The sequence below is a fragment of the Podarcis vaucheri genome, assembly GCF_965113315.1.
Source record: "Podarcis vaucheri genome assembly, chromosome: 2".
NCBI lineage: Eukaryota > Metazoa > Chordata > Lepidosauria > Squamata > Lacertidae > Podarcis > Podarcis vaucheri.
Genome location: NC_138760.1, coordinates 122,420,694 through 122,435,261, shown reverse-complemented (window position 1 = coordinate 122,435,261; position 14,568 = coordinate 122,420,694). Strand labels below are relative to the sequence as shown.

Sequence of the window (14,568 nt, the reverse complement as noted above, 5' to 3'; positions counted from 1 at the left end):
CAACCTAGCAGTTCGAAAGCACATCAAAGTGCAAGTAGATAAATAGGTACCGCTCCGGCAGGAAGGTAAACGGTGTTTCTGTGCGCTGCTCTGGTTCGCCAGAAGCGGCTTAGGCTGGCCACATGACCCGGAAGCTGTACACCGGCTCCCTTGGCCAATAAAGCGAGATGAGCGCCGCAACCCCAGAGTCGGCCACGACTGGACCTAATGGTCAGGGGTCCCTTTACCTTTTTACCTTCAGCATGCCAGGGCTTCCCTGGGCCACTGTCAGTTGCCTCAGGTGGTGGTAAAGGAGGAGCAGCCACCATGCCTACCTCACAGGGTCATTGTGGGGATTAGAGGAGGCGGAGAACTCTGCACACCACCTCCTCGAGCCTCTGGGCAAGATAGACACAATCAATAAATAAAATTATCGCCGCCCTGTAGACACCTATGCCCAGATGTTGCTGTACTACAGCTGCCATCCCTAACCATTGGGCTCTGCTGGCTGGGAGTGATGGGAGTTGGGAGTCCCAACGACACTTACAGGATACAACATGGGCTATCTCCGATCTAGGATATCCCCGTGTTTGCGTTTGCAGAACGATTTCTCTACAATATACCTGTTCCGGATCAGTCTCTTGTATTCCAGGTGTGATCAAAGTGAGCTTTAAAACAAGAAAAAGAAATATTGGAAAGGTTTCAGTAAACATGCTGGTGAAAAACCTGCAATGCTGTTGGACTCCAACTCCTGTGATTCCATAAGGACACTTCTGGGTCAGTGCAATGGCATCCTGGTCTCAGAGGCCAACCAGGGGCCTGTGGGAAACCTAAAGGCGGGACTAAGCCCCAAAGCCCTCTCTCTTGCTGTGGCTTCCAGCAACTGGTATTCAGAATCATTGCTACCTCTGACCATGGAGGCAGATCACAGCCAGTCCTGGCATGTAGCTGTCCTTCCTGTAATCTGTCCTGAATCTGTAAAGTGAGAATCACAGAATTCTAGAGTTGGAAGGGAGCCTGGGGGTCATTTAGTCCAACCCGCTGCAATGCAGGATTATACAGCTGTCCCATATGAGGATCAAACCTGCAAACTTGGTATTATCAGCACCAAAGTAACCAACTGAGCTATCCAGGACCAAGTTTTTCTTTGTTCACTTTCTTTCTTTTGTATATTATTTCATAGAATTTATATATTGTAGGGAGTGGGGTGGACACCTCATACCGCTTTACATTAAAAATAAAAATATCACTTAATTTATTTTTTTACAACCATAATGTAATACATACAGAAAAGTTAAAGCCACAATAGAATAAAGCACATTAACACTCATGCAAGCTTCCTATACATCAGTCTTATTTCCTGTCCATGGTCAGGATGAGAGCTGTAATCCAACACTCTCTCTCGATGGCCCTTGTGGTCTCTTCCAACTCTATGATTCTATGATTCTATGTTTCCCTGATCTAAGAAAATCCCACCCGCGTTTGATCGCTTTTGCATCCATTTCATGTATATAGGGGCCGGGCTGCCTTGTTCCTTTCCTGCTTTTATGCCATGAGGCACCCGGACTCTTAGGGGTTAAACTGATAGAGAGAGGCGTTTCCTAGACGGGCACTCTCCCCCACCCCCAAGGTGTGCTCAATTCTTTTTCCTGTTTCTCCTTGGCCAGGTGGGAGAGGCTCTTCTCTCTCCGTTCCGCTTACTTTTTCTCTCTTTTTTTTTGCCTTCTCAAATTTTTGGCCATTTTGGATTGCAACATCCGAGGGGCTGCAAGGGATCCTGCAAGTGGAACAATAGTAATAAAAAAAGGTGAGCGAAGAGGGGATTGTTTTGGGGAGAAAAGTTGTGAATTGGGAAGGAAAAGGCAGAGAAGTGTCTCCTGCAGGAAAGTCTAAGCAAAAGACGGTTGCTTAATGCGGAGCCGTGTGGTTCAGTGGTTAAGGGACTGAGCTACAACTGGGGCAGGCGGGGGACCTGGGTTCAAATCGTCACCCAGCCACGACGCTGCCTTGGTGAACTTGGGACACTATCTCAACCTACCCTTGACCGAAGAACGGTACACTCCTATCTGGGATGGTCGTCCTCTTCCACCGAGCGCGCAGCTTCGGGAGGGACGCACATGGAGCGGTGAGGGAGGAAGGGGACACCCGCCTAGCCAGCCAGATCAGCCGAATCAACCCTGGCGATCAATGGGGTGACAGATGTCGCAGCCAGATCGCCCTCATTCTTTTTAACTTGCCCCTATTCTTTTTAACTTCTATATAAACTCCTTAGTCGGAAAGATGGAGGAAGCAAGTATTCATTCCCCAAATCTAAATAATACACCAATCCCGGTCCTTTTGTACGCGGATGATGCGGCACTTATTTCCTTCTCTTGTGTGGGTTTAAGAAAACTTTTACGAGCTCTTACAGAGTATTGTGAAGTTGAACACCTAATAATAAATTACACCAAATCAAAAATTATGGTGTTCTCCAAGAGAAAACTCCGACATAAATGGAAAATTAATAACCAACCTATTGAGCAAGTAACATCCTTTAGATATCTTGGAATAATTTTTGATGAGAAGGGATCTTGGTGCCACCAGATTAAGAATTCCATTGTAAATGCGCAAAGATCCTCCAGAGCTATTATAAGATTCTTTTATAGAAAAGGAGGTCAATATGTCCCTGCTGCCTCCCAGGTCTTTGTTGCAAAAATACTTCCACAATTGACCTATGGCACCCAGATATTTAACTGTCAAAAACTCAAGTCCCTGGAATTTGTACAAACTAAATTTTATCGTTCCCTACTAGGGTTACCTACCTGTGTCCCTAACACTGTCGTTAGGCTGGAGGTTGGCCAACTCCCTATTAATGCCAGGATATGGATCTTGAAGATTCACTTCTGGCTAAAACTCATATTTTTCCCAGTGGGAGTGGCTCCATTGACTCTACTAGACCCGTTCCAGTCTAAATGGAGATTGTCGCTTTATGAAAAACTGAGGGGCCTGGGGCTTTCCTCACAAGAACTTATAGCCTCAGGCTTTGAAAAAGCTAAAATGATGGTGAGCCAGCGAATAGGAGATGTAGAGCTTCAGGACCATATGAGCAAGATAGATAAATATCCAGCTATCCAAGATTACGGAAAAGGGTTTAACCTAACCCCATATTTGATGGACCTACAAATCGCAAAATATAGGCGGGCGTTTACCCTTACTAGATTTGATGTATTGCCATCTGCCTTACTAAAGGGCAGATACGAAGGCACACCCTATGCTGAACGAGTTTGCCCATGTGGTCTGAAGGAGGTGGAAACGGCTTCACATGTGTTGTTACACTGCGACCTTTACGGGGATATCAGGTTACTGTTTATCTCCCCTATCGTTCAGAAATTTCCAGGTCGATCTGAATCTCAGCGGCTGAAAATCCTACTAGGAGACAAAAACCCAGAAGTAACATTGAAAGTGGCCAAGTTTTCTGCAGCCGCGATCAAGCGGAGGGCATTAGCTGTAAAAGAAGTAAAAGATATGACCCCTGGATAACCCCCCCTTTTTCTTTTTAAGCCCATACATATACTGTAGTGCATATACGAGTATGTATATGTGTGTGGGTGTGTGTGTATATGTGCATTGTTTTCATGTATAATTTTACAACTTTTAACTGACACCATTATTCCCTTCTAAATTATTTGCTGCTTTTTTTTTTCTTTTTTCTTTTTCCTTTCTTCTGGTCTGCGACCGTAATAAATTATTCATTCATTCACTATCTCAACCTAACCTTCCTTGTTAGCTTTTTTATTAAAAAATATGGATGTGGAAGTGATTGGTCGTATGCTGATTTGAACTTCCTGGATGAAATGTGAGATAACTGTAGAATAAGAATCCCAATCTCCTGCAAGTGTGTGCCACATAATTTTCGTTCTGCACATTAGATTCATAGAACTGTTGGAAGGGACTCCAAGGGCCATCTAGTCCAACCCCTTTGCAACGCAGCATTCAAACCTAAATAACCCCTGAAAAATGGCCATCCAACCTCTACAACAGTTACAAAAATGTACATCAGGCAAAACTTTAAAGCCTGCAGGAAAAAAAGAAAAGAAAGGAATTTTTCCAGGGTGGTCAGGGAAATAAACACTCCAAATAAGTACATCCGCAACTCGCATCAAGGACCAGGTGGCTGAGAAACCCATCTCAGCCTCCCAAGTGTGGAGGCGGAGCAATAGGCATCCTGGCTAGTAGCCCTTGAGAGCCTTTTCCTCCTTGAATCTGTCCACTCCTCTTTTAAAGCTGTCCAAGCTGGTGGGCATTACTGCCTCCTGTAGCAGTGAGTTCCATAGTTTATGCAATGGCAACGAATTGATCCTTTCATGCATGAGAAGTTAATCTCCGGAACTCCCTGCCTATTAATATCAGGCAGGTTCCTTCACTGAACTGTTTTAAGTGCCTTATAAATACCTACCGTATTTTTCGTTCTATAGGACGCACTTTTTCCTCTCCAAAAATTAAGGGGAAATGTGTCTGCATCTTATGGAGCGAATGCAGGCTCCTTGGCTACAGCGATAGCAACGCGAAGCCTCCGAAGCGCAGAGGGAGCGCTCTGCAGGCTTCAGGTTCCTTTCGCTGAAGCCAAGAGAGCAAGACTCTCCTGGCTTCAGCACAGAGGGAGAGCTGTGCAGCGCCCCTTCAGCCAAGCGGGAGGAGAAATGGAAGGGGCTCCGTTTCTCCTGCCACTTCGCTGAAGGGGTGCTGAGCAGAGAGGAAGAGAATTTTTTTTCCTTGTTCTCCCCCTCTAAAACAAGGTGCGTCCTATAGTCCAGTGCGTCCTATAGAGTGAAAAATACGGCAAGTCCACTCAGGCGTGTAAACCATATTGCATACACCGTATATACAGTGGTACCTCAGGTTAAGAACTTAATTCGTTCTGGAGGTCCGTTCTTAACCTGAAACTGTTCTTAACCTGAAGCACCACTTTAGCTAGTGGTGTCTCCCGCCGCCGCCGCACGATGTCTGTTCTCATCCTGAAGCAAAGTTCTTAACCCAAGGTACTATTTCTGGGTTAGTGGAGTCTGTAACCTGAAGTGTTTGTAACCTGAAGCCTCTGTAACCCAAGGTACCACTGTATGTTTGAAAACATATATATATGAAAACAAACATATCCCGTGCTCCGATTTATGGGAAGGGATCTTCTGGGCCAATATCTGACTTTCAACATGATCACATTCTATTGAATCAGACCTTTGGTCCATCTGGTCAACCCCAGGGATGGGGCGCCTGCAGGCGTCCCCAGATGCTGCTGGATTCTAAATCCCATCCTCTGTGATCGCTGCCCAGACCAGCTGGGCATTGGAGTCCCAACAACTTCTGGGAGCTCACAGCTCCTCCACTCGCGATCACAATGATTTTTGGCTGTTCTTGGAGTCAGCTTCGCTCTTATTAGTTCAGCAAATTTCTCACTTGCCTTGTTTACTCCTCTCCCGCTCTGCTTTGCTCCCTCCATGTTTTTGCTTTCTGGGATGGTTCATTGAACTCTGAGAATGCTTCTTGCTTGCCTGCAGGGAGGATAGAGAAGGGTGGGTGTGTGTAAATTTATCTTGCTGTACAAAGGTAAAGATTTTGCTCATTGCTTTGCTCATGTTTGCCTCTGGTCCCACCCACCTCTGACATGTGGCCCAGTAGGGAATGCAGCCTTCAGAATCCCCACCCCTGCGCTGATTTCCTGGTTCGGAAGGAGCATGTCCCAATGACTGCAGTAATGGGTGAGGGTGGGGGGGGGGGCTGTTGTCCTGCCTCTTGGGTCATCTAATCCAACTGCATGCAAAGCGTTTTCCTGAACTACTGAGCTGTGGTCTTTCCCCGCAGATGTGCAATGCTTGTGCACAGTTCATGCCTCTTCCCTTGAGGCCACAGGTGGGGGAACCAGTGCCCCTCCAGACATTGTTGGATTATTTCTATTTACCTAACAAAATTGACATGCCTTTTGACTGAAAAAACACCTCTAAGCCATTTACAAAAATATACTGTATGTCTGTAGAATGTATATCATTGGTCACCCTGGCTGAGGCTGTGGAACATGGACAGGGTTTTTTAATTTTTTTGTATTTTTTAACTGCAAGTTTTAAAACCATAAAGGCTGGTAATAACAACAACAACAATAATAATCCCCGCGACGGGGTGAGCTCCCGTTGCTCGGTCCCTGCTCCTGCCAACCTAGCAGTTTGAAAGCACGTCAAAGTGCAAGTAGATAAATAGGTACTGCTCTGGTGGGGAAGGTAAACGGCGTTTCCGTGCGCTGCTCTGGTTCGCCAGAAGCGGCTTAGTCCTGCTGGCCACAGGACCCAGAAGCTGTATGCTGGCTCCCTCGGCCAGTAATGCGAGATGAGTGCTGCAACCCCAGAGTCGTCCGCAACTGGACCTAATGGTCAGGGGTCCCTTTACCTTTACCTTCATACATACATACATACATACATACATACAACAGGAGGGCTACAAGCTCCCCCCATCTCTGATGTAACCAAACAAAGGAATTTCCTCTGTTCACAAGTATTGATGGTTGTTTGCTTTCCATTCTCCATTCTGCAGCCAGAATAACAATGGAAGACCAGAACTTGACAGGATCCTTCCAAAAGAAGAGATTGGAGGCAGGAGAGGAAGACCCCCAGGTTACCCCCATTGGGGCCTTGAGAGAGTTTCAGGCAGGGGCGACCCTGCGACAAATTAAGCCAGAGCCGGAGGAGCAGTGCTGGGATGCCCAATGGCAGCAGTTCCTGAAGACGATGAAGAGCCCTCAGTCAGGCTGGAGAACTCCGCAGATATCCAAGTTCACACCAGAGGAGGATTTGAAGGACTCCCAGGCCTCGGGGAAGGCCGTCGCCATGGGCAACCAGTGGCCTACAAGGGAGTGTGTGGCCCAAGCCCTGCCAGGCCTCCCGGGAGAAGTCCAGGAGGCCCATCAAACTCTGGACCTTTCCGTGAAAGTGAAGGAAGAGATTCTGGAGAAGCAAGCTCTCAGCTTGGAGATGCGCTGCCTACGCTTCCGCCATTTTGGCTACCGGGAGGCCGAAAGGCCCTGGGAGGTCTTGAGGCAGCTCTGGGAGCTCTGCTGCCAGTGGCTGACACCTGAGAGGCACACCAAGGAGCAGATCCTGGAGCTGGTGACCCTGGAGCAGTTCCTGACCATCCTGCCCCTGGAGATGCAGTGCTGGGTCCGGGAACGCAACCCGGAGACTTGTGCCCAGGCTTTGGCCCTGGCGGACGAGTTCTTGCTGAGGCTGCAAGAGGCGGAGCAAGTGGGGAGAAAGGTCTGAGATATTTTTGTAATTTCATAAACTATGAGGAGTGTATGCAGCTAAGTTGTACTCCAGGTCATGAACCTAAGTCGGTCGTGTCCATTGATGTCAATGGGTCTACTCTGAGTAAGGCTGACATTGGCTGCCACCCAAGGTTTCTCTTTGAGCCTGCTGACACCTCCGTCTTCTGTGTGGATGGTGCCATTTAACTTGCATAAGCGATTTCATCTCACCGGCTGCGTCTCTCTTCCTGTTTCAGCTCCCGGAGCCTTTTCATATAGTGACTGTTAAGTCCCCCAAATCAGAGGAGGATCCCTCAGATGCTGTGGAGCTGCTTTTCCCTGCGGAGGTGGCCCGGGAGAATGAGGAGCTTGCCAGGTTGCTGGGTGAGGATCCCCGTGTCCAAATCTCACTGTTGGATGGCCTCTGTGGGGATGATTCCTGCACTGGCACTGCAACTGCCTTTGCCGTCCTGGTGCCCTCCACATGTGGGACTACAGCTCCCATGGTGTGCAGGCCAGGATAATAATAATAATAATAATAATAATAATAATAATAATAATAATAATTTATTATTATTTATACCCCGCCCATCTGGCTGGGCCTCCGCAGCCACTCTGGGTGGCTTCCCACAAAATATTAAAATACATCAAACGTTAAAAGCTTCCCTAAACAGGGCTTCCTTCAAATTAGGGGGGAGTAGTGCTCCAGCAGACGAGGAAACCTGCGACCCTCCGCATGTTGCTGGGTGCCAAGGGTGCTGCCAGGGAATGTACCCAGCAGAGAGTTAGTTCTTTATTGTCCAAGCTGACACTTATAGTAGTTTCCATGGCTCCAAAAAAAAACCACACACACCAGCCTAGTGTCTAGACAGCTATTCCCAGACCTGTGCTTTATGGAGCAGACCACAATACCTCCACCAGTTTTTGTACCATTCCCCGACAGGCTTCACACATGCACCTGGAGACTTCCCCAGTTAGCAGAGCCAGTGATCAGGCATGATGGGAGTTGTAGTCTGGCCATGTCTTGAGGCCCGCACATTCCCCAGCGCTGCCACAGAGTAAGATGTGTGGTCTCCCAAAGATCTGTCTTTGACCCTGTGCTTTTAAACTAGATTATAAACAACCTGAAGTTTGCAAGGAGCCTTGACGTTTGGCCAGGTTTGCCAGTGGTACCAAATTATGGAGGGTGGTAAATATGGAAAAGTTGTGATGAGCCCCAAAAGGATCTCTCCAAAGTGGGCGAACGGCCAATGAAATGGCAAGTGCTGTTTGGTGTAAGTATGAAAGTGATGCATGTCGGGGCAAGAAATCCTAGCTTCACGTATGTGCTGTGTTAAGTTGTGGGTGAACATATCAGACAACAAAGCGATTCTTCAAACAGCTCTTCTTTATTCAGAGGCCAGAACTGAACTGAACTGAAGGGCTCAGTCAACCTGCTTATATAGAGCTCCAGTACCTCGTTACTGTAACAACTTTCTAAAACTATCCAGTCACTGAACGTCACTTTCGATCCCTTATTTGCATAACTATCTACAGTATCCCCCTGCTGGCCCAGGGTGAGTACATAACATGCTGAGTGGTCTGAGATTGTAGATACAGTGGTACCTTGGGTTACATACGCTTCAGGTTACATACGCTTCAGGTTACAGACTCCTCTAACCCAGAAATAGTACCTCGGGTTAAGAACTTTGCTTCAGGATGAGAACAGAAATCGTGCTCCAGCAGCGCAGCAGCAGCAGGAGGCCCCATTAGCTAAAGTGGTGCTTCAGGTTAAGAACAGTTTCAGGTTAAGTACAGACCTCCGGAACGAATTAAGTACTTAACCCGAGGTACCACAGTACTGAACAGGAGAAGGATCTTAGGTTCATTTTGTGGATAGATTGATGAAGATGTCCATCCAGTTTGCAGCAGCTTTGAAAAAAGGCAAATCCCATGTTGGGCAATCATTGGAAAGTTAGCAAATGTAAAACTGCCAGACTTATTAGAAACCTATAGCGCAACCATACTTTGAATACTGTGTATAGTTCTGATTGTCCTGTCTCAGAAAATAAATTGTAGAACTGGAAATGATCATTATTCTTCAATTTATTACCTGGCCTTCATCAGCAGGTCCCAGGGCTAGTTACCACTATTTAAACTTCAAAAGGAATAAAAGTTAAAGATTACCATCACAGGAATAGGGTCGGCTCTGAAAGCACATGTCTCGGGGTGTGAGAGGGCAGGGTAAAAATTCAACATTCTCCCCACAGATTCCTCAGATCGTTCTTTACCCCACAGGCAATGCAGAAACAAAGGCGAAGGAGGGAAATCTTCCATTGCAAAGATCGAAGCAAGCAGAATTCAACTCAATACCTTTGGGAAAAGCCAGAGAGGACGACTTGCTCCGTCATGACAATCGAGGCTGGCTTTTGACTCAACAGGGACTAGAAACATTCCAGCAATCAGTGCCTTGTGATGAAGTGGACACCATCGTATGTGACAGCCCTGTGAAACAGGGACTCGCTGAGGGCGAAAGAAGAAATCTGTGCGTGGACTGTGAAAATCTGTGCCATAGCTTCAACTTTCCCAAGAGTCAGAGGATGCAAATGGGAGAGGACCCCGACCACTGCAGTCTGTGCGGGAAAGCCTTGAGGAGCGGCCCCTCCCTCGCTGCGCGCAAGGGGGCTTTCCCCGGAGAGAAACCGTACCGGTGCTCTGAGTGCGGGAAGAGCTTTGGCTGGAAATCGTCGCTCACTTCACACAAAAGGATCCACACGGGGGAGAAGCCATACAGGTGCTCCGAGTGTGGGAAGAGCTTTGGGATTAGCTCCCAGCTGGTGAGGCACAAGAGAATCCACACAGGTGAGAGAAACTTTTCCATTGCCCCGGCTGCGCTAAGAGCTTCAGACAGGTAGCCTCTCTCTCCTGACACACGGGAGAACCGCCACCGGGGGGGGGGGAGAATGATCTGAAATATCATAGCTTGAATTGGTTTTATTCTGGATTGTTTTATTTGATGTGTTGTAAAGCACTTTGAGGCTTTTTCTTTGAAATATAAAGTGGTATAGAAATGAAATGAATAATAAGGATAATTTCATTGCCAAAAGTAAAAAATGGCACCTCGGCATTCCATTGTGGCGACCGTAGCCTAGGTTTAAGGAGACATTTGGCGATTAACTTACATATCTGAGTTTTTAATCCTGCCATGGAAGGATGCCATCAGCAGGGCTTCCTCTCCCACTAATAAGGCTGAAAGGGGCTGAAGCACAAGATGGCGGTTGTGGAGCCTTGGTTTCCGGTATTTTCTCTTGATTCTAATTATATTATCACTCCCCTCACTCTGGAAGAAATCCAGTTAACCGCTCCACCTGTTTCTTTGTTGTTAGATCATTTGGTTGCAATGCCGTCGCACAAGAAGAGGAAGATCGATTTGGAGTGCCGCATTTTCAATAAGAAATGGACACACGACTATTTCTTTGTGGAGCTGAAAGGCATGCCCGTGTGCCTCATTTGTGGTGAGGCCCTCTCCATCCTGAAGAAGGCCAACCTGCAGAGGCACTACAGGACGAAGCACATCCAGTACGAGGAGTTCCAAGGACAGCTGCGCGAGGAGAAGGTCAAGGCGCTGAAAATGGACCTGCACGCCCAGCAAGGCATCGCCCCGGAACCAAGGAAGGAAATGGACAGCGTGGAGCAAGCCAGCTTCGTGGTGAGCGAGCTGGTCTCCAAAAAGCTTCGCCCGCTCTCCAGAGGCGAGCTGGTGAAGGAGTGCATTGTGGCCACCGCCGCTCTCTTGGCCCCAGAGAAGCTGAAGCTCTTTGAGAGCGTGAGCTTCTCTCGCAGGAGGGGCCCAGCTCACAGCAAGAACTCGGCTCGGGGAATGGAGTGGTCTCTTGTAAGGGACCCCCGGGACCCCCGATTACCAGAGGTGAACTTGGACAGCCAGCTGCTAGCGGCCACATTGTTGATGCCGCCAGGCAAAAGTGAGCTTGAAAAAGAAACACAGCCACAAGTGTCACACTGAAAAGCTGCGGAGTTGAATGTTTATCATTATTTTATATATATTCACGTCTTTATTTTTTTCTTAAGTTTTTCATCATCATCTAACTGCGTTGCCCTACTACTCTGGGTGGCTTCCAACAAAATATTAGAAACACAAGAGCCCTCAAAGAGTAAAATCTTCAGCTGTGAAGTTATATAATTTTTACATTTTTTTATCTTGCAGATTATAGAAGATGAGTCCCCACTGCTTCTGTTTGGACCCCACTCCCCACAAAATAGATTTTTCCAATGGGTCACTGGCCTTTCATTTAACAAATAACGAAAGGTTCCCCACAGCAGAGTGTTTTAAGTGTAGGCTGGTGCCAAAGGTAGAGGCAAATGGTTGCAATGTATTAACCTATATTGCTTGGTTATATTCATTTTTTTCTTCTGTGACAGACCTTTAAGAAATCGACCTGGTGGTGAGGCAGAGATTGGGTGATCTTTCCTCTTTGAGGTACAGTTTGTTCCTTTGTACGTTCAAACATGAAAAATAAAAGCGAGCCAGCACGACAAAATGGTTACAGAATATTTACCTGGCGAAAGGCTGGCATCCTGTGGCCCCTTCAGATGTTGTTAGATTTCAACTCACGTCTTCCCTGGCCATTGGCCATCCTGGCTGGGACTCATGGGAGCTGGAGTCCAATGATCTCTGAAGGACCACAGGTTTCCTTGCGTCTAGGTCCACAAATGCCGGGGACAATTCAAATCCCTCCCCAGTCGTGAAGCTGATTGGGTGACTTAAAGCTGGTCACCATCTTTATGTGAAACCTCCCTCGCAGGGTTGCTGTGTGCGTGAAAGCAATATATCTTGCGGCGGCCTTGATGAGGGAAGTGTGGAACAGAATTGTACTTCCTAGGTAAAAAGACAGGAAATAGTTCTGAATCTGATTGGGAAAAAAGCATTCCTTGTCCCCATATAGCATATAGCAGGGCTGGGGCCCATGTGTTGTTGAACTCCAGTTGAAGTCCCAGCATCTGGTTCCTCAGCCCTCTGCACTCTCTCTCTGGAAACCTCCAGCTGCCAGGTGACAGGAACCAGCCAATGCCTTATAGTTCAGAAACAGACTGCCAGGAACTGGGATTGCAAGTTCCCAATCTGGGAAATTTAGGCAAGCATCAACATATTCGGTTTCCATGCTTATGAATGTTGATTTGGATCAGATCGTCTGAGGTGTGGAAATATTAGGGGAAATATCTGCTTGACACCACCTTGGGATAGTTTTGACAGCAATTAGGGGAACTGGGAATATTTCTAGGTCCATCAGGGTTGATGGACTAGCAAATAGCTAGAGAGGATTAAGGTGTGTGTTGGTGGGGTGGGGGTGGAATTAGGCCTTGTTTCTTGTGTGGCAGATAAGAGATTCCATAGTTCTTAAGGGTGAAAGTTTGCTGCCTGTCAAAATGATGCTTGAGCCCTTTTTTTTTCCTTTCAAAAAACCAAAACAAAACAGCCCAAACATGGCAGCTGGTCTAGTCAAGCAGGAAAATATAAGGTTCATTTGTGAAGTTACCTGTTTAGCTCCGAGCTTTGTTTACATCTGTCCTTTTTAGCAAACAAATCTACATAATTGTTGGTGGCTGTCAATGTTCTTGTCAAATAGAACTAATTAAAAGTTTTTACTGTTAAAAAAAGTTGTGAAAAATACTTACAGCTGAAGTTGCAAACACACTGATCCTGATCCCTGTACAGTCGTACCTTGGTTCTCGAATTTAATCCGTTCTGGGAGTCCGTTCGATTCCTGGAACCGTATGAGAACCAAGGCGCGGCTTCTGATTGACTGCAGGAGCTTCCTGCACTCAATCAGAAGCTGTGTCGGACATACGGCTTCTGAAACATTTGAGTTGCAAGGCGTTTGGCATTCAAGGTATGGCTGTATTACATATGCACTACAGTTGGGTTGAAACAGTTCTCTTTACACTTACCTGATTTGCACTTAATAATTTATCATAATAATTTATTATTTATACCCCACCCATCTGGCTGGGTTTCCCCAGCCACTCTGGGCAGCTTCCAACAAAATATTAAAATACAATAGTCTGTTAAACATTAAAGGCATCCTAAACAGGGCTGCCTTCAGATGTCTTCTAAAAGTCTGTTAGTTGTTTTTCTCTTTGACATCTGGTGGGAGGGTGTTCCACAGGGCGGGTGCCACTACCGAGAAGGCCCTCTGCCCGGTTTCCTGTAACTTGGCTTCTCACAGGGAGGGAATCACCAGAATGCCCTCAGCGTGGACCTCAGTGTTTGGGCAGAACAATGGGGGTGGAGATGCTCCTTCAGGTATACTGGACCAAGGCCGTTTAAGGCTTTCTAAAGGTCAGCACCAACACTTTGAATTGTGCTCAGAAACGTACTGGGAGCCAATGTAGATGTTTCAAGACTGGTGTTATGTGGTGCCAAGGGTGGAGAAATTCATACCTGGGGGGGCCAATTGCACATGTGGTCTGTGGTCCTCAGAATCCACCCCACCCCCTTCCATGGCTCTGCTTCGCACCTTAGCCAGCCGGGATGTGCCTTTAAACTCCTGACAATGCCTCCTCCTCGCCTGGATGGAGGGGAGAGAGTTGTGTGTGCATTTGTATCTCAGATATATCCTTCCCATACAAAGGCAAAACTGTTCAAACTATGGCACTACATCTTTTTTTGCTTTAAAAAGAAAGCATTGAAAGAAGGGTTGTTTTTAAGTTTTATTGCTTTATTTTTCACAACTTAATGCAAAGAAAAGAAGAAGAAGAAGAAGAAGAAGAAGAAGAAGAAGAGTAGTTTGGATTTGATATCCCGCCTTTCACTCTCTTTAAGGAGTCTCAAAGCGGCTAACATTTTCCTTTCCCTTCCTCCCCCACAACAAACACTCTGTGAGGTGAGTGAGGCTGAGAGACTTCAGAGAAGTGTGACTAGCCCAAGGTCACCCAGCAGCTGCATGTGGAGGAGCGGAGACACGAACCCGGTTCCCCAGATTACATGACTACCGCTCTTAACCACTACACCACACTGGCTCTCACTGAAGGGTTGTTTTTAAATTTTATTGCTTTATTTTTCACAACTTAATGCAAATAAAAGAACTTCCCCTTTTTCCAGCCAGTGTGGTGTAGTGGTTAAGAGTGGTAGTCTCGTAATCTGGGGAACCGGGTTCGCGTCTCTGCTCCTCCACATGCAGCTGCTGGGTGACCTTGGGCTAGTCACACTTTTCTGAAGTCTCTCAGCCTCACTCAACTCACAGAGTACAGTGGTACATACGCTTCAGGTTACAGACTCCGCTAACCCAGAAATAGTACCTCGGGTTAAGAACTTTGCTTCAGGATGA

General features: G+C 46.9%; 1 protein-coding gene across 2 annotated transcripts in view; it reads left to right on the top strand.

Moving 5' to 3' along the window:
• Window positions 1-1,448: 1,448 nt before the first annotated feature.
• The window catches only part of LOC309524742 (uncharacterized protein), a 42,814-nt gene continuing 29,694 nt past the window's right edge, over window positions 1,449-14,568 (top strand). Inside the window, exons 1-5 of one of the 2 annotated variants that reach the window (XM_082209722.1) lie at window positions 1,454-1,786; window positions 6,535-7,253; window positions 7,501-7,627; window positions 9,521-10,084; window positions 10,609-11,318. In XM_082209722.1, the coding sequence (XP_082065848.1) occupies window positions 6,546-7,253; window positions 7,501-7,627; window positions 9,521-10,084; window positions 10,609-11,246 (2,037 nt within the window). In that variant the 5' untranslated portion in view covers window positions 1,454-1,786; window positions 6,535-6,545 and the 3' untranslated portion in view covers window positions 11,247-11,318. Of the gene's footprint in view, window positions 1,787-6,534; window positions 7,254-7,500; window positions 7,628-9,520; window positions 10,085-10,608; window positions 11,319-14,568 lie in introns of those variants that run through there. The other variant, XM_082209723.1, reaches the window with a different exon arrangement.